Below are 22,187 nucleotides of genomic sequence, written 5' to 3'. Positions count from 1 at the left end.
TTGAAACTCTGTTACCCATAAAGGGCATTGTGAAACTACAGAGTAATTAAAAATCGTTATTTTTATTACAGGACAGGACTGTAATAAAGAACTAGGCAGAGAGATGTAGACAGAATGGTGAGCTTTCCCATTTTCCAGCTGTTAGCACTCCTCTTTGTTCAACCAGAGCAGTGGCGTGGTGTGGACCAAAGCCCGGATTTAGATCCTTGCTGTCTGTCTGTAACACTGACAGACTGTCACAGTCTTCTACCCTGAGCAGAAGGCTGTTCTGCACATCTCTGCTGGCCAAGAAACCTCTGCAGTTTGAGCTCTTATTAGACCTTTAGTTGGCAGCTGAATGTTTGAGTATGAGTAGATGGGAGCGTTGGTCCATGGCATATGTAATATTCTGGGAATTCTTTTTGTGCTGGGTGGCTTGTCTAGGACATAAAGATGGAAGTTGCTGAAAAGCTGCAGCTGGACAGTAACCCTCTGGAGTGGAGCGTGGCTGATGTGGTACGATTCCTCAAATCCACTGACTGTGCTCCACTGGCGAGAATTTTCCTTGACCAGGTATCATTTTCTGTCTGTTAAAATGTAGAATCTGTCACTTTGCTTCGTATCCTCTAAGGAATCATGAGAAGAAACTAGACTGAATTTTTCAGTAGGGTTCTGAGGAAACAAACACCTGTGCAACCCACAGCAGTTTGGGAGAGGAGAGCTGAGGGAATGACCAGAGTTTCTCAGGTTTCTCAGCGCTCAGTGAAGGGCGTTTTTATCTGTGGGGTATCTGAATCCCAAAAATACAAAGAATGCCTACAGCCAAGCACCATGAAGGCAGGAGCCTGTTTTCTAGGAGATGAAGTTTTGCCACTTACGTTGCCTTTTCCATGTGATAAATATTTTCTATTTTACAGAGTAACTGCAGGTATCACAGTGTTGTATTGCAGGAGTGAATGTTTTTGTGTTAGTATGACAACCAGAGTACAAAACAGAGTCAAGTTAACATTTTCTTTGCATCTTGCTTAAAATTTGCCATAAGAAGCGTTGTCTATCAAAACTGTAGTACTAGAACTAATGAGGACTACGGTTTGTAGTGATGGATTTACTTGACCTTGTAGAACCTCTGTTTTTATAGAAAGATGCAGTGGTTGGGTAAAATGACTTTCTGCATGAAATTTCCTTGGTTTCTTTTGTTAAGCTGATTTTTTTGCAATAGCATCTCATGAGACTCTGTCCCCCAGCCAGTGAATTTGAGCTGACGTTTTAAGAAAGGAGTTAATTTGTTGTGAGAGAGATTTTTAAGCTGCTTGGAGTAGCATGAAAGAAACATCTAATTCACAAATGGTCATGAATCTGAAATTGCAGCAAATCAAAGCTGAAGGAGCAAGGAGAATAAAAATACAAAGTCACTATGGAATTTTGTTTCCTGACAGGAAATCGATGGCCAGGCCCTGCTGCTGCTGACCCTGCCCACTGTTCAAGAGTGTATGGACTTGAAGCTTGGACCAGCTATTAAACTCTGCCATCACATTGAGAGGGTCAAACTTGCCTTCTACCAGCAGTTTGCTAACTGAGGAGCAGCCAAGTTGAAGTGGACCTTTGAAGCACAACTACAAAAACATGCTCCTTCCTCTCTAGCAAGTGAAGCCAAATGAAGTTAAACTGAGGCCCTGGTGACCTAAAAGTGTGTGTCAGCCTCGATTTTTCTGTTTTGACAAAAGGAAGACAACATCTGGAGCAAAATGCCAATGCAAACACAGGGGCTACTCTACCAGCTGCCAGCTCGGGAACACAATAGTCTCTTGCTCTATGGTTCCCTTTTTCTAATGTATTTTTTAATGATTACAGAAAAGTCTCCTCTCGTGGGAAATGACATTTCAATAGTTCTGTTGGCACGGAACTTTAAAAGGCGAATCGGATCCTGTTTACGTTAGCATGTAGGCTGCCAGAAATAACCTTTCTCTGTCCCTGATGTCTCACAGAATCCCCTTCCCTCCCTGTGGATGAACACTTGCTTTACCACAGCACTGACTTTGGAATGTGCTCTTTGCACATTCGTGTGTTAATGTTGAGTTTTTTAATGAATTTGTTCATTGTTAGGACAACAACGTGGCCACAGGGTTCTGAATGTGCAGTATAGCAAGAGTGTGGTTCCTTTTGAAGTTCTTTTGTTTATTTTGGATTTTTTTGGTTTCCTTGTTGTTGGCTTTCGGTTTTGTTTTTACTACCTCTGTAGCCTGAACAGTAGAAGTGATGAATTAAAAAGGGAGGGAACTATTCTTTCTGGACAAATCTTCTGTAGCTGCACAGCAGTCTGGCTTCTGTGGGCATGTCCAGAGTACAAACCAATGTCAGCATACAGAGCTTCTGTTCCAAAGCTTTAGTGAAACCTGTGTAGGCGTAACCTGGATGTTTCCTTTTTCTTCAGATGTCAGAAAACGTAATTATTTTTGCACTTCTCTTACAGATGGGCTGTAGGAAATAAGGAAGGAAAGAGAAAGTGCCTCTGCATTTTCTATATTTTGGTTGTCAGATTATTTTATATTTTTTTTTTAATTGTGTGAAGTTATTTCCTTTTTCTTCTAGCAAACAATTGGGCCGTGTACACAGAGCCTGTCAGCAGACTTTTGCTTTGCTATCTGAACATCTTTTTAGAGAATACACTAAGGAAACTGCGATCTATAGAGGACTGCAAGAAAGCTCTGCCAGTGTTTGCATACTGGAAATTCTTGTGAGCTTGACTTTGTATTTTTAACTATCTACTGATGCTCAGGATCAGACTTGGTGAAAATGTGGTGGGTTGGGAAGGGACTTGTCTGCTTTTATTAGAAAAAAGGAAAAGGACCAGAGGAACATCTTAGGTCCATCAGTAGGCTCACCGTAGGATGAACTGCTGATTTTAATTTTCCAGGGTAATAAAACCCAATCAGCCACTTGCTGCAGACCTGTGCTTTACACTTTAACAGGGCTTACATTACTTTCCATTAAAGGTGTGGGGAAACTTGTGTCAGGCTCGAGATCTGCATCGTAGGAGCGTTAAGTTCCAGCTGGCTTGCACTCAGTCACTCTGCCTTCCTCACAGTACTTGGAGGGGCACGGGCAGGAGCTGGATGTGTGCAGCCATGGCCCTTTATCTCCTGTTCAGATCCATCTGTGCAGGAAGCCCCTGGCATACAAAGGTGTGTGAGTTAGGAAGGTTCTCGCTGCAGGAATTGGTTTAGGAAAGATGCATCTACTGGCTTGTGATGAGCACGGGTCACTGGTCAGATGGAGGGATCGGGGTGTCCCTTAGGCCCAGTGGGATCGGCCCTTCCAATGCTGTGAGCTGTAGGATTCAGGAAGGAGTTGTCTGTAAGCTGAGAGCTGAGTTTGCACAGCCTGTGTCTGTACCTGCCACATTGGTGTTGAGGGGGAGCTGCCTCCAGGGAAAACTGTTTGGACTAAGCAAAGCTCAGTGACTGGACTTTACTGCTTTTACCCCTTAGAATAACTGCCTAGTCAAGGCAGAACTATTTACAGGAATAAATAATCAGATTTTTTTCCTGTTCCAGAATCAAAACGTAAATGCCAGACAGTTTATTAGCTGAATATTCCTGAGGGAGGGAGGGCAGTGTGTAGCTTGGACAATTTTTCTCCCACATTGTAAGCAGAGTCTGAAAACATAATTAAATTGAAATCAAAGTGTTCCTTCTTCCTCCTCACACCAGATATGTGGCCAGTAAATGGATGTTTTGGCTCTTCATATTGTGCTTAGGTCATCTGCCTGTACTCCATTCCCTTAGGACAAGCTCAGTGATAAGCCATTAGGCCTGAAAAAATTTTAAAAGAAACACTGTTGCTTTGCTGTCAGCATCTTGTCTTGAGAAATTTGACCAGCAGAGAACTTCTGGCCTGGAAGGTGATACTTTTGGATCAGTGCAATATGATTTCCAGAGCTCTCTTGCCCTGATGCCTCCTGCATAGCCAAGAGATGTTGCTTCCACCTTTCCCCATGGACAGATACATATCTTTTTAAGTAGCTGTCAGGAGAGAATAGAGCTTAAAGTGTAATTTAGTGGACCTGTTAAGATGGTGCCTAGGGTTTTAAATACAAATGTCATACTTCTTTTTCTCAGTAAATAAAGCAGTCAGCAGTTTCAGATGTTAGTGAGATACTGGTCACCTTTGGCATGTTTTATAGGCTGGATTTTTCTGCCTTGTTTTGGGAGGCACTGACAGTCTGGTCCCAATGGGATCTATTTTTGTTGAGATTTTCAAAAGGGATGTTTTCATTATTTGTGAAATGTTTTTATGCTGCACACGGGTACTGTACACTCTGTTTCCTGGGGAAAAAAATGCACTCTGTTTTATTGCTGGATTTAAAAGGGATAATTGGGGCTTTATCTTGATGGATGGTGTTTCTACTTGACTCTGTTTCAAGTTCCTCTTTCTCTATGCGTGGCAGATGACACAACTGCACTTATTTGTTCAACTTATTCCAACATGACTTGAAATCAGCTCACGTGGGGCTTTAGTCGCTCTGTTTCTTCAAAACTGGATTTTGCTTAGCTGGTGGCTGAATCTTGGCTTTGGGTGCCAGCAATGTTTCACCAGCAGGAATTGCTGGGATTGCAGTAATTTAGGCTTTAGGAATTTGTGCCATCCTCTACCACATCGTTCACTGTACGCACGACAACGCTGGAGTCCAGGAGAAAGGCCGTGGTGTCTTGCCATTATCTTCAGCACAAGAAAATGAACTCCCCACTGGGCCTTGTGTGCTGTTTCTGGGGCTGGTAAAGGGAGTTTACCCTTGGCTCGACCCACTGAGGGTTTGTATTCTTGCCTGTCGTATTTTCACACACGTTGTGCAGTCTTGGGTTTGCACGCCACAGCTTTAGAAACCTGGTGGTGCCACTTGTGCTGTGCTAAGCTTAGCCTTGTTAGGCAGGAAGGTTTTGTTTGTTTACTGGGGTGTGCTTTCTGCACCAGCACAAGGATTCTGTAATAGAGAAGTATTCAACCTCCAGAAATGTCATGGAAGGTTCGTGTGGTAGGATTATCCCCCAAAGCATGAGCAGCTTGCAGTCCATCCTAAACTGAAAGCAGTCCTTCCAGAAGAGCAGAGGTACTGATCTTGGTGAATGAAGACTACTTTTTTCCTAACTCAAAACATTTCTGAAAGTTCCTCTTTGAGGAATGAAATAAAAGGCAGATTAATTTCTGTGTTGTACAGTACTCCAGGAGTGTTTGCAGTCTCTCCTGGGATTAATGGAAACAGTACATACAGAGTTCGGGAGTGGTTTCTAAGATTACTTTCTCTGTCACAACTTTTAGCAGTATTTTGTTGTTGCTTTAGGATTTGCTAGTGTTTATTCTTTATTCCAGTGATGCTTTAAAGGAGGGAAGGAGTATTTAGCTGCTGGGTCCACAGAATTGTAAATATATTTACAGTCAATTGGACTGAGCACTCCATTCTTCTGTGTAAAGTACAAAGACTCGGTACGTGGTTTGCAAAAAGCCAAGTGGCTCCTGAGATTTTTGAATGTAACGGAATAGGCTTCAAAACTATCAAGCTCAAACTGGAGACTGGATACCTTTGGACCAAATCTGTTGTTACTAGATGAAGTAGCCTTACCAGAAAGCCAAAAATACGATGTTCCTGTACAAAGCTACTCCTTAACTAGTCCTGTCACATAGTGGCAGACTGGTTACTGCCTACTGTGAGCTCAAATTACCTAAAAGTAACTAAGCACAAAGACATAGGCTCGGTCAGGAGACTTCAGGTGTGTGATGAAGGCTCCTCTTTAAAGGGATTGTGTGCTGAACCCTTTATTTCAGATTGCTGCCTCCCTTCCCCAACATGTGTGTAGCCTTGTTTTCAAAGGCAGCCTTTTGGGTGAGAGATTAGAATGGGACTTGGGAACACCAGAGACAAGAAGCCTCTTTTATTGTTACGTGTTTTTCTAAAAAAATTAATAATAATCTGTAGGAAACACAACAAAAATTAATTAAGATTAATGACACTTGGTCTCCACAGTCGCTTCCTCAAGTGGCATCTGTTGTTCTGAAATGCACCAGACGCATAAATGGACTTTTGATGAGAAGACAAAGTTTTACTCTGTTGGGTGCAAAGCCAGCAGCGTTTGGCTCAGCTTTAAGCCACGGAAGCAAGCAGGTGTTGCACTGACCAAATTCAGAGGCAGTAGGTCTGACTGACTGAGCACAAACACGGTGTCTGTGGGAGCCCTCTGGCCTTGCACAGTCCGAGAGGAACAGGCCTGACCCAGGCACAGCTCGGCAATGAACAGTGAGCTCCGGGCACGGAGGAATCCTCGCCCACTCTGAAAGTTGTTAAGCACCAGTTTCCAAGAAACCTCATGGCAAAAAAAAAAAAAATAATCTGGAGGTGTCATGTTTCTCCTCTCCTCTTTCATTTTTTTTTTAATTATTATTTCTGTTTAAAAGGAATTTTAAATAATCCTTATAGACAATCAGAGGTCTTTTAGGAGACTCTGCCCTAAAGGGTACCAGCTCCCCACCTGTGGGCCTCTTTCTTATACTAACTCATTGGAACTGATGCACTTTTCCTGTATTTTGCCTTTTTTAATTAGCTGCTTGTTCTTAAACAAAGATTTAAATGCATATTGTGTTGTGTCCCTTCTGCTTGTTGTTTTATCTTTCTTTAACTTTAAAAAAAAATATATATATATGCAGTGAGACTGAAATACTACATGGAAGAGAAACATGCACAAGAAAATATGCCTATTAAGTCCCACCATTGTTTGAGCAGGTGTAACAATTTAATCAGAGGATTTTTTTAAAAACTATTTTGGATGGATATTTTGCTTGTTTTGTCTGTAAATAGTGTACAAAAGTTTGTGTTATATGACAGTTTTAAGTGGTTGTAAGAAAATTAAAAAAGATACTTAAACTGTTACTGATGGCTTTGGTATTAATATGATAAATACTGCTGCTTACCATGAGAAATGTCCCATCTTACAAAACTGTGTGGAAAGCTGTCTAGCATGCTCCATTACTTACATAAAAGATAAATGCAAACCACATAAATACCACTTGCACAGGCTTCGTGTTACAAATCTTGACTGGGTTGTATTCAGTTCCCTCAAATGCAGGAGACCTATTTATCAAAGCCTTCTTGTGAGGTAACTGGTTTTGTTTCACAGGGTGCTGAAGCTAATTAAAGTACAGGAGCCGAGGACAGGACCTGTGAATTGGGGTAATTTATTGCTTTCTTTGAGCATAAGGAGCTGCTTGGTACCACGTGGAGCAAACCTTGCAGGTGCTGCTGCTCCTCCTGGATGGTTTTGTAAAGGTTTACACGACCCCAGCAAGTTGGAATTTTACAAAGAGCTGGCTTTGCTTCCTCTGAATAACATGAGAGTCCACAGGATGTTTCAGAAACAGGTCAGCCTTGTGAAGTTTTTGTTTCCTTACTTGGCCTTCCAACAGATTGTACTCTCATGTGCTCCTCAGCACTTGTTTATTGGCTGCACTTCAGTTACCTTGAGCTGATTTTACACGGGGTGCAGAAAACACATAGGAGTGGGATGAAACTGATTTGCTTAACACTGTCTTTAAACATCTATAAATATGTAGGCTCTAACATAAATCTGCTACTCGCCTCCAGGAGCACTGCCTGCCTGTGGGAAATCTGAAGGCTTGTGAATAGCACAGAGCAGGAGGCGGTGACTTGTCTGACACAGGTTTCAGAAGGACTTATAGGAGTCATGAGGAGATGAAACCCTCGAAGAGGTATTTTGGGGGAATGATCTATTTTAAAGCATGGAACATGGAGTACCACGAGGCATAAGCCCTACAAGTTATGTGTCTGGATTCATGTGTGAAACACAAGTTTTGTGTGTAAATAGCATTAGGTAAATCTTTAACCCGTGTAAGCGACCAGGTCAGGTGTGTGTGTGGGACATCTAATGCTCAGCAGGTGCTGTGAAAGCTTAAAAACCGTCCCCGGGCCACAAGTAAATAGGTCACAGTCACAGTGCTTGGTGGCTGTGATCCCTGAGTGCAAGGGGGAGAACAACAAATCTGCTTTGGTCCTTGTCCTTTCTGTCTTTTTGCTTTCCTGAACTCTTGCCTTTGATGCAGCTCAGAGCAGAAGAGCACTGACCTGGGGCCAGAGGCAGTGGACAGAGCATTTGGGCTGCATGCTCTGTAAGTCAGGGAACTGAAAACATTTCTTTTTCTAGCTGCGGCTTCCAGGCATTTATGGCACAGTCTGAATATCAGAGAAATCAGTGTCATGTGCCAAAACTGTTGGTGTTGCCTGCCAGGAAGGACAGTCACGTAGGTGGGTTGTGAGATAAATGCAACAAATGTTGTTATTTGAAGATCTGTTGCTTCACGTGCTCGGCTTATTTTTCTGATAGACTTAAAACATGTTGTACTTTCTGGGTGGTACTTATAAGTGAATTCACACTTAGGCTGGGATTTTAAATTATTTAAAATATTAAAGAAACAGCATGAGAAAAAAGTACAATGCAATGTGACCTGGGTTGATCCCACACTGAAAAGAAGAACCTAAACTTGATGCAGTTGTGCTTGGTGATGAAGAAGAGGGGTGTGGTGTGACAGGGTCAGGCAAGGCTCACTGGCCAACAGGTGCAGTTTCCCAGGTGCAGTTCCTAAATGAAAGATCTGACGTGCTCTGTTTTATCCATTGTGTGCTTTTTAAAGAACAAACGTTTTTCGCTAAAGAACCCAGGCCATAATTTTATCATTCTGGTTTGGTCAGACTTGCTTGACCCTGCGGGGATCTGGGTTAAGTGAAGCCTTCGGGTGCTGCGGTTCCGACCCAGGACTGGGAACCTCGAGGAGTGCTGTGAACCTCCTCTAGGAGGGCTGTAGTGCGGTTCAGAAATCGCAGTGGATGCCCGAGCCAGACAGGGTTTGGATGCCCGAGCCAGACAGGGTTTGGATGCCGGAGCCAAGCAGCGTTTGGCTGCTCGGAGCTTCGGACCCTCCTCCACCAGCCGGCTGTGCCCCACCTCAGCGGGAAGCCCTGGGGCTGAAGCCCGGCTGCTGCCGGGGGTGCAGGGCCCGAAGGCGGTCCCGGTGCGGGCCCGGGGGCTGCCCGCGCTGTCCCCGCTGTCCCCGCGGCGCGGGCGGGGCGCTGAGGGCGGCGGGGGCGGGCGGGCGGTGACGCGCGGGCGGGGCGGGGCCGGCTGGGCCGCCATGCGCCGCTGAGCGGGCGCCGGCCGGGCCTCGCCATGGGGGCGCCGCCGCCCAACGGCAGCCTCGGCCTCACCGCCAGCCCCGGCGCGGCGGCGGGGCCCGGGGACCGCGGCTGCGAGAACGGCGCCCTCATGGACAGATTCGGCATCTTCCTGCAGGGGCTCCTGGGCGTCGTGGCCTTCAGCACCCTCATGCGTGAGTGGCGGGGCCGCGGCCTGGCGGGAGCGGCCGGGGGGGGTGTCCCCGAGGAGGGGTCGGGGTCGGCGGTGGGACCGCGGCCGCGCTACGGTGCCCCGAGCTTATCCCGGGAAGGGCCGGGCTGTCCCGGGCTCCCGGCCGGGAGGGGCCGCGGCGGCCTCGGGAGCGCAGCGCCGGCGCTTTGTGGGGCCGGGAGAGCCGAGCGGGGCCGGGCGGGGAGGCCTCGGGGACCGCGGGGCAAGTCCTTGCACTTTCTGAAACTTGCCTTCCTAAGATCGGCACCCGTGCTGATGCAGTTTACCGCTTCGGGGCCGAGGGGGTGCGTGTCCTGCTCTGAATTCAACCGGCAGGATGAGGTAGGCGGTGTGTGCAGTGTCACTCGGGTTTGGGATGCACAGAAGTCACGGGTTTGGCCGGGCTGTTTTACCGCAGGTGGACCGTGTCGTGTCAGCGGCAGCAAAGGCAGACACGCCGCTCTCAGTCGCAGGGTGCTGTGCCACGCTGGCCTGGAGGGCCGTACCCGGGAGCTGGAGCAGCCCCAGAGCTGTGTGGCTGCTCACAGAGTGTGGAGGGAAGGCTGGAGGCCCTGGTGGCCCCAACCCTGGGATGGGGGAGTCCCGACAACGTGGAACAGTTCTGGTGGATTTGTCTCTATCCCATACTGTAGGTCGTACCCTCTGGGTTGAGGAGTGGAGAAGCAGCCCAGTGCCTTTACTCAGCTGACTGTGACATTGCTGTTAACAAAAAGTGGGAGAGGGAAAAGGAATCGCCAGCGTCATGTGTTTTACAGTTTGACTGATCTAAAAACCAAGATCCTGTTTACATTAAAATTGCACTGATGCCTTTTCGTGCTGGTGTCACACTATTATGGTTAAGTCAGACATTTGCCACACGCTATGTTTTGTTTGCATGCTTTAGTGTCCTAGTCACTGTTAACAATTGCATTGCTCTTGTGAAAACTGTGTGTAACTGTTGTCATTATGTGATTGAATGGCAACAGTATTCACTGCTGTGGCATTTGGTCAGTCACAGCAGCCTGCTAATAGAAGCTTAAGCAGTTTTCAAACAGAAGTACCTCTCTGTAATAATATGATGTGTACACAGTGTTGATTTTAGATTTAAGAGATACAAATAGGTAATTCTTATGGATTGTGCATCCAAAACCGAAGAACTACAGATATTATTTGTCAGGATAGTGCCTTTTTTCCTGAAAATGGTGGTGTGTGTCTTTATGCATTTTACATAAATGAATCTAAACTTGGAACACTCAGTGAAGACAAGAAAAAGTGAATACAGAAAGTAGGGACTAGGAAAATGAAAGTCTTGTTGTTGGCTGCACTTCCTGGCTTGGGTTAGGTACTGTTAAACCAGGAACTGTCAGGAGACTTCCATGCAGTGCTTGCAGTTGTGGCAGAAGGGAGTGGAAGGAAGGCAACCAGTCCTCACAATGGACTGGGCAGAAAAGGAATCTGTCCAAAGGGGATTAGAGGAAAAACTTAGCAACTTGTCATGCTTACATTCAAACAGAGGGTAGGTATGTTTGTCCTGGGTTTGTCAGCCACGTTCCCCTCCACTTTCCTTTGTGCCTCTCCCCGAGCAGCAGGAGAAGCTGGTCCCACCATATGGGCCTGTTACACTGGGATAGGAGCAGCTCTCAGTTATGGGCTGGGCTGTGCAGGAGGGCCAGTTCTGTCCTGTCTGATAGCTCTGAATGTTTCTATCCTTTTTATGTCAAATACAAGAGGCCTGGCATGTTGTTCCAGACCCTTTAAAGTTTCCTCAACAAGCAGGATTTTTTGTGGCAGATCTGATGTGACACAGAAGCAGGAACTTGTGGCTGAGAGCGTGACCTCTCCTCAGCAATCACCTGGGCACCTACACAGCTGTTCCTGTCCCTGAGCTGCTGGGGCTGGAGGGATGACACAGCTTCTGGCTGCTGGATCACAGAACTGATGCAGCAAGGAAAATAAATGAGGAGACGTGGTTGTTTTTAAGCTGGAGTATCTCTGCTCCTGTGCTGGCACAACAGAGGTGGTGGCACTGAGGGAGAAACAAGTGGCTGTAGGCAGGGGCTGCTTGAGAGTTGTCTCTTCAGTTGGGTCCCTTTTGAACAGCAGTAATTCTCTGTGTGCAGCTGTATAATTTCTCCTGAAGACACATGGCTGTCTGGTATTTAAATTTAACTTCTAAAGAGCAAGTCACTTGTCTTTTTTTTTATTTTATTTTTTTAAGGGGACACTAGAAGGAGATGTTCTAATATTTTGCTTCTGATTAATGATGCTGAGCCCTCTGTAGTAAAAGGAATTAAAGTAATGGCACCAGAAATACATTGTACAATTGCTCTTTTTGCACAGAAGCTGTTTTCCTTTGAAAAATATTTGATTTGACATGCAAAGAATAAGAATTTTTGTTAAGTGGCTAAATCAAAGGCTGACCCAGACCTGCCCTTTCTAGTTAAATCTTACCCTGCTTGTGTTCAGTGGAAAAAAGAGTGTTTTAAAATGTTTTTTTTCTGTAGTAACTAGCTGTAAGAGGAGTAGGCTTTTTTCTGTTCCTTGCTGGTGGATGTTCATGTACAAATGACTAAAGGACCATTCCTAAAGCAAAATTATTTAAGATCTGACACTCCAGTGTGCCACTTTCTTATGTGTGCACCTGTTTGGTTGCTGTAAAGTTGTGCTGTCAGCTGACCTGCCAGTTACATCAGTCAAACTTCATGATTTTGAGGGCTAAAATGTGGTTATGAAAAGGTTTTTAGTTTGTGGAGGATACGGTGACTCTGTGCCAGAGGGAACACGGGAACTGTGCTGCTGTGGCTGTCTTCTGATACTTGTGAGAAAGGTTTTTAGCCCAGTCACGTTATCAGCCTCCTTTGTGTGCCCTCACTACTGAATTGGCACAACCAAGAAGTGACAGGAGGAGAAAATTTCTCTCTTTGAGCTGGCAAAATGTTCATTTGAAATTAATTCTGAGGTTTCCTTTTCTCTGTAGCTCTTGCCTCCCTGTTCTGTCACACAGGGAATGAAGAACAGTGTAACTCACCTGCTTATCTCACCTTACCTTTTAAATGAGTGACTTTTCTGTGTTACTTTCAGATTCAGGTACAACCTGTCACAACCCCCTAATCTTTTTCTTGTAGAAGGTGCTTTATTGATTGATCATTTATCCTGAGTTTATATAGGAGCCTCCTTAACCAAAGAGCAGAAGTTTGCATTTGGTTTTTATTGCTGTGAGTTGTTTAAGGCCTTCCTAATCCACTACTTAAGTCTCTCTGCTTTCAGGTCTTACCCTGCTGCTCTTGGTGTGAAGCTTGTGCAGGGAGGTCCTTTTCTGATGTCTGAACCAGTAGTGAATATACTTAATACCATCAGAGCCCACCTGTGTGTTGTCTTAAATCACTGTGAACTAATCTTTACTGCTCAGAGTCGGGTCCTCTGCTGTGAAGCTAAAGATGTGTTGAAACAGTTTCACCCAGATGCCACACATGTTCCAGCACACCAAAAGCCTCACTGAAGTCGGGTGAGACAAGTTCTGTAGCTTCTCTCCTAACCATGGGCTTTAAGTCCCCGTGCAAGGGAACTCTCTAATTAAAAACCACCTCATTTTGGCAAATCTACTTGGACTGGCAACCTGCTTGGACTCTGGTCACTGACTCTCCAGCCTGTGAACCTGCTTTTTTTTGAACTCTGTTGCTTAATTTCGTTCTCGTCCCTCCTGCCTATGTACACATTGTTTTCCACCCTAGTTTATTTAAGCCAAGCCACTTCATAACAGGAAGTCTTAATGAGTTTCCCTCGATGGAAGAGATGTATGTTTATATTGCAAGCCAGTAAGCCAAAGATAATATTTTTCCACAGTTTGTATCTTATTTCATGGGAATCTTGATTTAAAATGGTAGCTTTGCTTCTTGGGTATTTGGGCCTCTTTGGTGCAATAATTCTGTAGTTGTTTACTGATGACACAAAGCTGGCTTTAAATATTTTTACATAATACCATGTGTTTTGTCAGTAATCCCAAACACCTTCTGAGCATTCTCTGGTTGGGCTTTTGTTGGTCATGAATGATTAGAGAGTGGTGTTGGCACAGTATCCCACACATATATAACAGAGGTGTAGTTATAAATGACACAGTTTTTATTAGCCAAACCTGGTAAAGGTATGGGGAAAAACCCACTGCCAATCCCTTAAAACAGTTGGTGTCAGACAGGGTAAAGCAGTTTATTTACTAAGCTTGTTTGTCAGAAGATTTGTACCTTATCAGGATATAACAGTGTTTGTTTTGGGACACTTAGGAATGGCTGAGAAATTAGATGTGAGTTGTATTGATGAATTATTGAAATAGAAGCATCATTTGGTTTTCTGCAGGTAGAATGTTTGTGTCTGTGAGGAAAATATAAATATGCTGTAAAAGAGACCAGAGTGTGGGATTCTGTTCCCTTTTTATGGCTTTATTACAGTGTGTAATCCTTCTCATGCTGAGAAGGGTTTACAAAAGTGAAATGATTGGGTAGAGGTGCAGTGAATAAGTGAGAAGGTGCATTTGCTGTTGAGGGTCACAGATGAAAGAGAAAGAAGAAACCATTCTCTTAAAACATACTGTATGTATTTTTTTTAAGGTCCTCTCTTTAGTTACAGTGTCCTAAAGGATATACCTTAAAAACTATATCCTTAATGTCAGTTAACTTTACAGCAAGAAAAAAAATGCTTCTTCATATAACAAACTATCATAAGAGGTAGTTTAGTAGAATTTGAAATGCTTCAGGGAAATAGGCTTTTCAGAGGAGTGATTCTTATTTTCATGAAGGTAAGAGAGTAATACTATGGGGAATAATGTTCTGGGAGAAGGATTTAAAAATAATTCCAGTTGCCTGTAACAAAAAAGTCAGTGTAAAGGAAACTGTTGGATACAAAAGGACTAAACAATATGATTTAGTTGTTTTCTATAGCAATTTTCTTTCTGCTTGAGCAGATTTAAAACATGTAAAAATGACGGGGAGTTGTCTTTGATGCTCTGGAACCTCAGGAATGAAATACAGGCCTCTGAGTAACAGCAACAAGTTTATTCCACGTGGCACTTCGTAGGATGTAGGGCAGTGGCCTGATAGCAAGGTGGTGTATTATTAATAAAGACATTATTTAGAAAGATTTGATATTATCCTGACTTGATAATGCTGCATCCATGAATGTATTCACTCTGAGTGAAACAGTCCATGTTCACATGAATTCCTGAGGACCCCCTCAGAAATGTCCTACGTGCATCTGATTTTAAAACTTTTACAGAAGTTTCAAATCACAAATAGGCTCTTTCATTCTTATGGCATTAGGAACACTATTGTACTTATTCCACACGGGATCACATGCTGTAGAATGCACTCTGTCCTTTTTCCTGGAACTCGCCAGATGGATGCAGAACTGGCATTCCTCTGTATGTTTGGGAATTACCTAGTGGTAAGCAGCCTGAAATGAGTTTAGGGACCACTTTCAGGTATCACAGCAGCAGGGATGAATCCCTCTTCAGGTAAAAGAAAACTAGTAAGATGTGCTGTTGGACTATGGTAACAGGCAAGGTTTGGGAGGGAGCAAAGGGGGAGCACGTTTGTGACAAGGAGGAGGTGAAAAGGCTCCCCTGGGAGCAGCAGGACTCTCAGCGCAGCCAGTGGGTGTTGGGGCGGCCCCGGGGTCGGGGCAGGACCCTGGACAGCTCCAGCGGGGCCGTGTCCTGCCCTCGGCCGGCATCGCACCCTCCCCTCGCCCCGAGAGCCCTCCTGGGATCCAGAGGTGGGTTTTCCTCGAGTGCTGTGGATCTGGAGTAAGTACCACCCTTCCCTGCCGGCCCGCTGGGGTTTGCCCGGCTGGCAGAAAGGGGGAGGCAGCTCCCTCCCGGCTGGCCGGGGCCGAGGAGGGAACAGGGTGGGGTGATGGGGTAGAAATATGTGTTATCCTCTCCCTCTTTCGAGCCCATTCCATGGCAATTAGTAATGATCGGTATCTCAGTGCACTGTTATTGTGCAGGTTAAGTGTCTGCTTGTGGCTGCAGGACTCAGAAAAGCCCTGTGAGGTCACTCTGGTCACGGCTAAGTAAATTATGCCTTACAATGATCCAGTGTTTCCTCATCCCCAGATGGTGAGGGATCGCTTGCAGCCCTGGAGTGTGGCTGCTTCTTGTTTGTCTTAAATAAATCATCAGCCCTTCCAGTGCCTCTGTGACATCTTGATCCGTGTTTGAGACAGAAAGGAAAGATGCATTATGAGCTGTAGCAGAAAAAAAGAAGTATAAACACACGGGTAAATTAGCAAACTAAATTTTTCCTATTACCATGCTAATATTGTAGTACTCTTTAACATATGAAACAACTAGTTGGGATAAATTATGTCTATTGTGAGCTCTCCAGAAAAAGTCAAATCTTGCTGACAAACTCAGTGCTGTACAAAAGCAAGTATTAACAGTGTTTGGATCTGCTCAGCTGAAACCTTTTAAGCAAAGGAAATAACATGAAATGAATTTAGGAATAACAATTTTGGAATTGTTTGCTGCATTGCAAACAGAAGACCAGTCTTGTATTGTAGCATAGCTAGGTGTCTGCTTTCATTGACAATAGGTGAAACATTTTTTTATAGTATTTGGTCCTGCTTGAACTACATTTCCTTGGTTTTTTATTAAAACTACTGGCAAGATATTTGATTCTTTGTTGGCTGTAGATTGTAATAGCACTTTATTGGTCCTGATGTCCTGATCATGTCGGGCCATTAATATCTTAGTGTCACTAACTATCCTTGAAATGCCATGCCAGTAAAAGTTTAGACAATAAAAACAAGGTACCAATTTAGACAAATAATCTGCAGTCTCTAAGTTAGTTGCACTTTTCATTAATGGTTGTCTGATGCCTTACTTTGTCTTGCTGGCTCAGGACATTTTACATTTTCTTATTACTCAGCGGATTGCTGGATGTAGTTGCAGACCACATAATAAAATTGTTCTAAGTCTAATTACACATGTCATCCACATTATGAAATGTTTAGGAAGAAGGATAAGTTATGTTGACATTTGTAAACTATTAAAGTGATAGATTATCCAGAAACTCTGAAGCTGTGTTTAATTAGGGCTAACTTCTGGGCTGTTAGCTAGACTGGTGTTTAACTCTGTTTAACGCAGTGAATGTCTTCTTGGCTAGTGTTTTATAATTAAATCTGTGTGGAGCTGATTTGTGTGGACACACAGTGTGCAGTTTTGCATTCTGTGCTGATATTAATTTCATGGTTAATGAAGTTTGCATTCCTAAAGTGGTATTTAACAAGGTCTTATCTGTGTGTTTTGTTGATGAAATGAAAAATCAGGTCTTCTTTCTCGTGCCTGCTGGTAGGAAATGATTTGCATTCTCAAAGATTTCTTGATCACAGCAAAATTTATTCCCTGTGAAACTCAGTTTGTTAAATCTCTGTCAGACTGACTTAGCTCAGAGCTTGCACAAGTCTGCTTTTGCAGGTGCTGTGCTCTGGGGATGAGGGTTTGGGGCTTAGTCAGGAATAACTAAACCTCTTTGCACTGATGCTCAAGATACTGAAGTCCTGTTTTTCTACCACTGACCCTGAATCACACATTTTATATGTATTTGTTGTCATAACCTCATACAGACGTTGTCATGTGTGAGGAAGGTTGAGGATGAAAATGTGCTAAAGTGGATTTACAGTTCACATTCCTCATAGCTCACATCCATGGTTCAGATTCATAGTTCCAGGTGTAAGTTCACAGATGTGAAGAGCTAGAGCAGGGGAAAGTCATCATAAGGGAGGCACTAAACTTGTTTTTTCTATTGTTCCTGGTGGGGTTTTCCTCTAGATGTAGCTGCCTTTTTTTTGTTTTTGTTTTTTAATAATCACACATTTCTGTCATTTGAAATGCTTTGTCTTTGGTCATCATCTTAACTTCTGTGACATTTTTGGCTACCCCAGGTTCTAAGACCAACCATTCCTCCTCTTGTAGTGATTAATGTGTTGACTCACCTGAGAGAAGAGGAAAACTGTGCTACATTTCCTTGTTTTATCTGGTGTTGGGGCAGTAAATGCAGCTCAGGAGGACTTGAACCCACTGACCTGTGAGATACAAGGTGCTCAGGACATGGAGTAACTACAAATAGTGTTCACCCTATCAATTTTGGACAGATTAGCCAGTCACCTCAAATAAGTTGTTTACTTACAGAACAGCCTTTGCTTGCTTTTTGTTGTTTCACTGTAGGGGTTTTTTTCCATTTCTCAAAAATACAGAATTTTTCAGTGGAATAAAAATTATTTTAAAATTACAAACAACTATTCACAACTACCAGCATATATCCTCTGTCTCTAATAACTTTTGAAGATACTGTGCCTAAAATTTTAATTCTTCTTAGAATAATTGCTTTTACTTCCTTCCTGCTGCTATGCAACATCTTCCAGCACACCTTTCTTGCTCTGAGGCAGTGGTGTGACTAATAGCCTATGTTATTTTATATACATAGGATTTAAATGTTTTCTTTGGAAGGTAATTGTAATGTTAGAAGATGAAATAGTCTAAGGAGCTTTAAAACAGGCAGGGGGAAAAAACCACCCTCCTCCATCTGATCTTATAACCTTGAGCTTTCTTATGGCAGCATGTTTTCAGTGCTGGCATTAGATTTTCATGTTGTTGCAAAGTAAGAAGCTTTTTGCAGGTGGAAGTTTCATCTTGATTTCAGAAATTTAATTTATACAGTGAATACCTGGTTGTTGGATATGTTATATCAAAGAAGTCTGTATAATTGCCCTCTGACTCTGATGTTACTTGATCATGTGTAAAGAGAATGGATGAAAGGAGGTTGTGTATCTTTTGTCCTTTTTGAAACAGTTGGTGTTATATGAAATGTCTGTCTTGCAATTCAGTGCTTTGATAGTTTCAGCCTAGGAAGACTGAATCTGGTAAGCAAAGCTATTTAGACTTTAAATGGACTGAACAAACAATTTATATCTCCCTTTGGCCTCCTTGATTTAACATATTTGCTGTTTATCCTTTTTTTACAAATGGAAACACAGGTTTCCTTTTACATCTTTTTTTGTGTATATCTGAACTTATATTTCTTTTTAAAGTTGCTTTTTAAAACTGCTATAGTTGCTGGCTTGCTTTATATTTTAATGAATGGCGATTGAGTTTTGAGCTGTGCTTTGGCAATTCTGCCTGTTCCCAAGAGCTAGTTTAAAACAACCAGCTTGAATGACTTAAAGTTCATTGATATCTGTTGTCATACTGATAATGTTTTGAAAGCTTCATGTATTATTGAGTGATCTTGTGAATGCTGTACCTGAAAATGGTGTTGTGAATCGTAAATTGCTGCTTAGTGCACATTAATATGGATTCATTCTATTTGTTTTGTGCTAAATAATTCATGTTTCCCAAATGGTTCTTATTTTTTAGCAGGAAAAAAAAAAATCTGCTCGAACACATCAGGCTGTATTTTTTAGTTCTCACTGGGTGCTTGTATTGCATGGCAGGGATGGTACAGCTGTTTCTCTGGGAACCTGCCTTTTTTTTTTTTTTTGGTGATTGTTTGATGACACCTGGTTCAGAGTATTAAAGTGTTTGCAAGAGAGCTCTGTATTAACCTTCTAAAGCCAATCTCACGGGCATTTTTACAGGAAGCTTAGATTTGCTTTGCTTTAACTGTCTGATAGGTGTTGAAGAAACAGAGTAGCAAATGCTTCTGGCTCTTAAAGTGCTGGGAAGCTGTGATTTATGAGCACTTCCAAACAGAGCACACCTTGACCCGACAGCACCGTGTGTGCTCAGTGCCGAGATAACAAATGCCCGTCTCTAAGGCTGAATCACACCTTTTAACTTCAATATTTAGATAAATATTTCCTAAGCTACTTGTGCTGTTTACCTGAGAGTTCTCAAAGCAGTTCCTTGCAGCCCTTTATTTTTAGTATTGCAGTGTCTTTGGGAAGCAAAGGGCGGGATGTTTCTGTTTACACAGTGCCTTGTACCTGCATTTGCTGACTTTTAAAGTGCTGCTCTCTCTGGGGAGACAGCACATAGGTCAGCAATTGAGAGTGAGAACTTCTTTGTCCACTAACTTCCTTCAGCTATTTTAAAAGTAAGCTTTACCTTTAAAAAAAAAGGAAAGGAGAAAAAGCTCCCTGACAATGGCTATTGGTGTGGAATGTCTGGGCCACTGGCTCTGCTAAGACACATTTGTTTCCTTTATGGACAGCCGAGTTAATGCCCCTGTCAGAGCCACACTATCGTGTGCTGCCAGGATGCATGAGAACAGCCTTGCTGAAATGGTCTTAGTCTGAGTTGTGTGCAGGTAATATGACTTATTTGTGTCTCCCACAGCCAATCTATACAAGCTAAGCGTTTGGAAAAAAAATTTTTGAGCTTTAAGTATGTACGTGTTGGGAATAAAGAACTCACCAGCCTCATAATGCATTTGGCTGCCCTTCCTGAAGCAGCAACACTGTCTGATTTATTCCAAGCTCAGGTAGCAGGGTTTTTCCCCCCCCCGATAATGATTTGTCCTCTCCTCCCCTGCACTGTGAAGGGGAGTTTCACTTTGTGACAGCAATTCCCTGTGGAATGGCTGTAAAGGTTTAGCTGTCACTAAACCTTTGTGGGGACAAAATTTACCTGTAGGTTTTTAGCTGGTTGTGGAAGCAGGGAGGAAGTAAATGCTTATACAGAGGTAACTTCCAGTAGCTGTGATTCACCAGTGTTTATCCAGAAAGTACTGCTGCCCGTTTGATAAATTCTGTGAAATCCAGTGTTGACACGTTGTTTTCAGTTGTTTTTGTCATCTGTGTGGATACAAGAGCCCAGGTGAGGTAGCTGGGCTTGACAGATGCTCAGCACTGGCGTATTTAACTTTGCAGTAAAACAGTCCCTTGTTCCCTGCTCTAACAGAAGTGCCACTCAGACCCCTTTAACTCTCACAAAGGTTTTGCTGCCATAACCACAATGTTATTCTAACTGCTGCCAGTGGAACAGAGAGATAAGGGCTGCAGTTGGCAGGTACCTCAGGCTGTCCAGGCACTGAATCCTTGGTCTGACATGTCTCTGAGTAACAAACTAACTGGGTCACTAAACTTCATTGTGTCCAGCGTTTCTATAAGTTTTTCCCTGAGTGACCATCTTTAATGGACCAGTTCTTAATTACGCTACAGAACCACTGAGGCCAAGGACGGGGTGCAGTTAAGAAAAGGCCTTGGCTACTTGCATGGCTAATAGTTTTCTGTCTTAGAGAAGTTTTAAAAATCCTTTTTGCAGGGGAGCAAAGCTGTTGGGCTCATGCACTTGACTGTATGTCAGTCTAATATCAACTACAACAGAATTTTCCTTTGAGTTGTTCCATAAATTTTTTCATCATGAAGAAACCATGGTTCCTGGTGTCTTTCTCCAGTACAGCTGTAACACTGGATATAACTGAAAATCAGTTGTTCTAGTCCAGTATAATTTCTGCTTTAATATAATTGGTGTCTCAAGTGTCGAGAAGTCTGGGTCATTAAGCAAAAATGTAGTAAAGAATTTTGGGGCTCTTATGTAGGGAAATAAGCAGGGTGTCCTCCATTTGGGCATCTCAGTTGCAGTTAACAGGGCAGAGGAAAAGAAGGAAGAGTTTGCGGTAGGGCAAAAGTTGAATTATCAAGAGCATAGTGCATTTTCTGGCTGGAGAAATGAGCAGTACACCAAAAACACTGGTTCTTATGGCCTTTTTTTCAATCACATTTATTACCTCTCTTTAAGCACAGACAAACACAGAGTTCCTATTTCTTTTTAAACTACAAATAGAGGGAGTTGCTGAGCTCAAAAGTGTCACAGAAGCTTTTGGCAGTCGAGCGATGTGTGGTTTGTACACCTGGGTACCTTTTGTAAGGCATCGCTGTAACCTCTTCCCACTGGGCATGTTGTGTCTTGCAAAGTTAATTCTAAAAAGAAAAATTCTATTTTGGGGAAATCTTGTATGTAATCTTATGTAATTTCTTATTGTTCTCCCTTTGCTGCTGCCAGGAAAATAATGGGAGGCATAAAATGAAGCTGCAAGACAAAGCCTCTTGAAAGCTTTGCTTTAGTGGGAAAGGGAGGCAAGTTCAAATGTTTAATAAAGATCACAGGTAACGTGAAATTCAGTGATAGTTGTTATTCCACGGTGGTGTGAATTTCCAGGAATTGTAGGTGTGCACATGTTTATTCAGAACAGACATGGTTCCCACTGCTGTGGGAAAAGTGTTGATACTAACAAGCAGAACGGTGTTTCTGACACTCTTCCTAAATGGAATTTAAAAAAAAAAAAAAATAAAAATCTGGCCTGCATATGTAGTTGACTTTACAAGTTTTTTACAGGGTTGGAAATTGCAGGTTGAAATTTGTGATGCATATGTTCTGATAGCCAAATGTTCTGAAAATAGCTCAGTTGTCTGGGAGTAGCCGTATGAAATCCTGTATCTGATTCTGAGTTTGGGTGCTAATTAATGCTTGGTGTAACTTCAGCTGTTAGTCCACACACAGCTTTCTATGGGAAACTTGTCTTGAATGTTGGGAGTCACATGAATTAGTGTCAAAGTAACCCTGCAGATCCCAAGTCTTGCACTAAGAGGGCTGTGTTGGGGGAGCTGTCTGGTTGCAAACACATTATTCGGGAGGCTCAAACTGCAGTGGGGGTCTCACTGTTAAATTCTGTGCATCCACATATGTGTGCATGATTTTCAGTTAGCCATGCTTTGGTCCTTTGGTAATTGGCTCAAATCTTGGAACTTATAAATGTCACAGCACAGAAAAAATGAGTTTTAGACTTACAGACCAATTTCTGTTGGAAGGGA

General features: G+C 43.2%; 2 protein-coding genes across 6 annotated transcripts in view; both read left to right on the top strand.

Annotated features, from left to right (window-relative positions):
- Positions 1-6,898, top strand: part of SFMBT1 (Scm like with four mbt domains 1) — an 88,950-nt gene extending 82,052 nt beyond the window's left edge. For 2 of the 5 annotated variants that reach the window (XM_032698950.1, XM_032698951.1), the window contains 2 exons: positions 424-552; positions 1,416-6,898. In XM_032698950.1, the coding sequence (XP_032554841.1) occupies positions 424-552; positions 1,416-1,556 (270 nt within the window). In that variant the 3' untranslated portion in view covers positions 1,557-6,898. The other 3 variants (XM_032698956.1, XM_032698954.1, XM_032698955.1) reach the window with 3 other exon arrangements.
- Positions 6,899-9,224: 2,326 nt separating this feature from the next.
- LOC116792268 (store-operated calcium entry regulator STIMATE) overlaps positions 9,225-22,187 on the top strand; it is a 33,013-nt gene continuing 20,050 nt past the window's right edge. Inside the window, exon 1 of the mRNA XM_032699108.1 lies at positions 9,225-9,366. Coding sequence (XP_032554999.1) covers positions 9,303-9,366 — 64 coding nt within the window. The 5' untranslated portion in view covers positions 9,225-9,302. The remainder of the gene's footprint in view (positions 9,367-22,187) is intronic.

The sequence above is a fragment of the Chiroxiphia lanceolata genome, chromosome 11 (genome assembly GCF_009829145.1).
Source record: "Chiroxiphia lanceolata isolate bChiLan1 chromosome 11, bChiLan1.pri, whole genome shotgun sequence".
NCBI lineage: Eukaryota > Metazoa > Chordata > Aves > Passeriformes > Pipridae > Chiroxiphia > Chiroxiphia lanceolata.
This window is presented reverse-complemented; position numbering and strand designations above follow the sequence as displayed.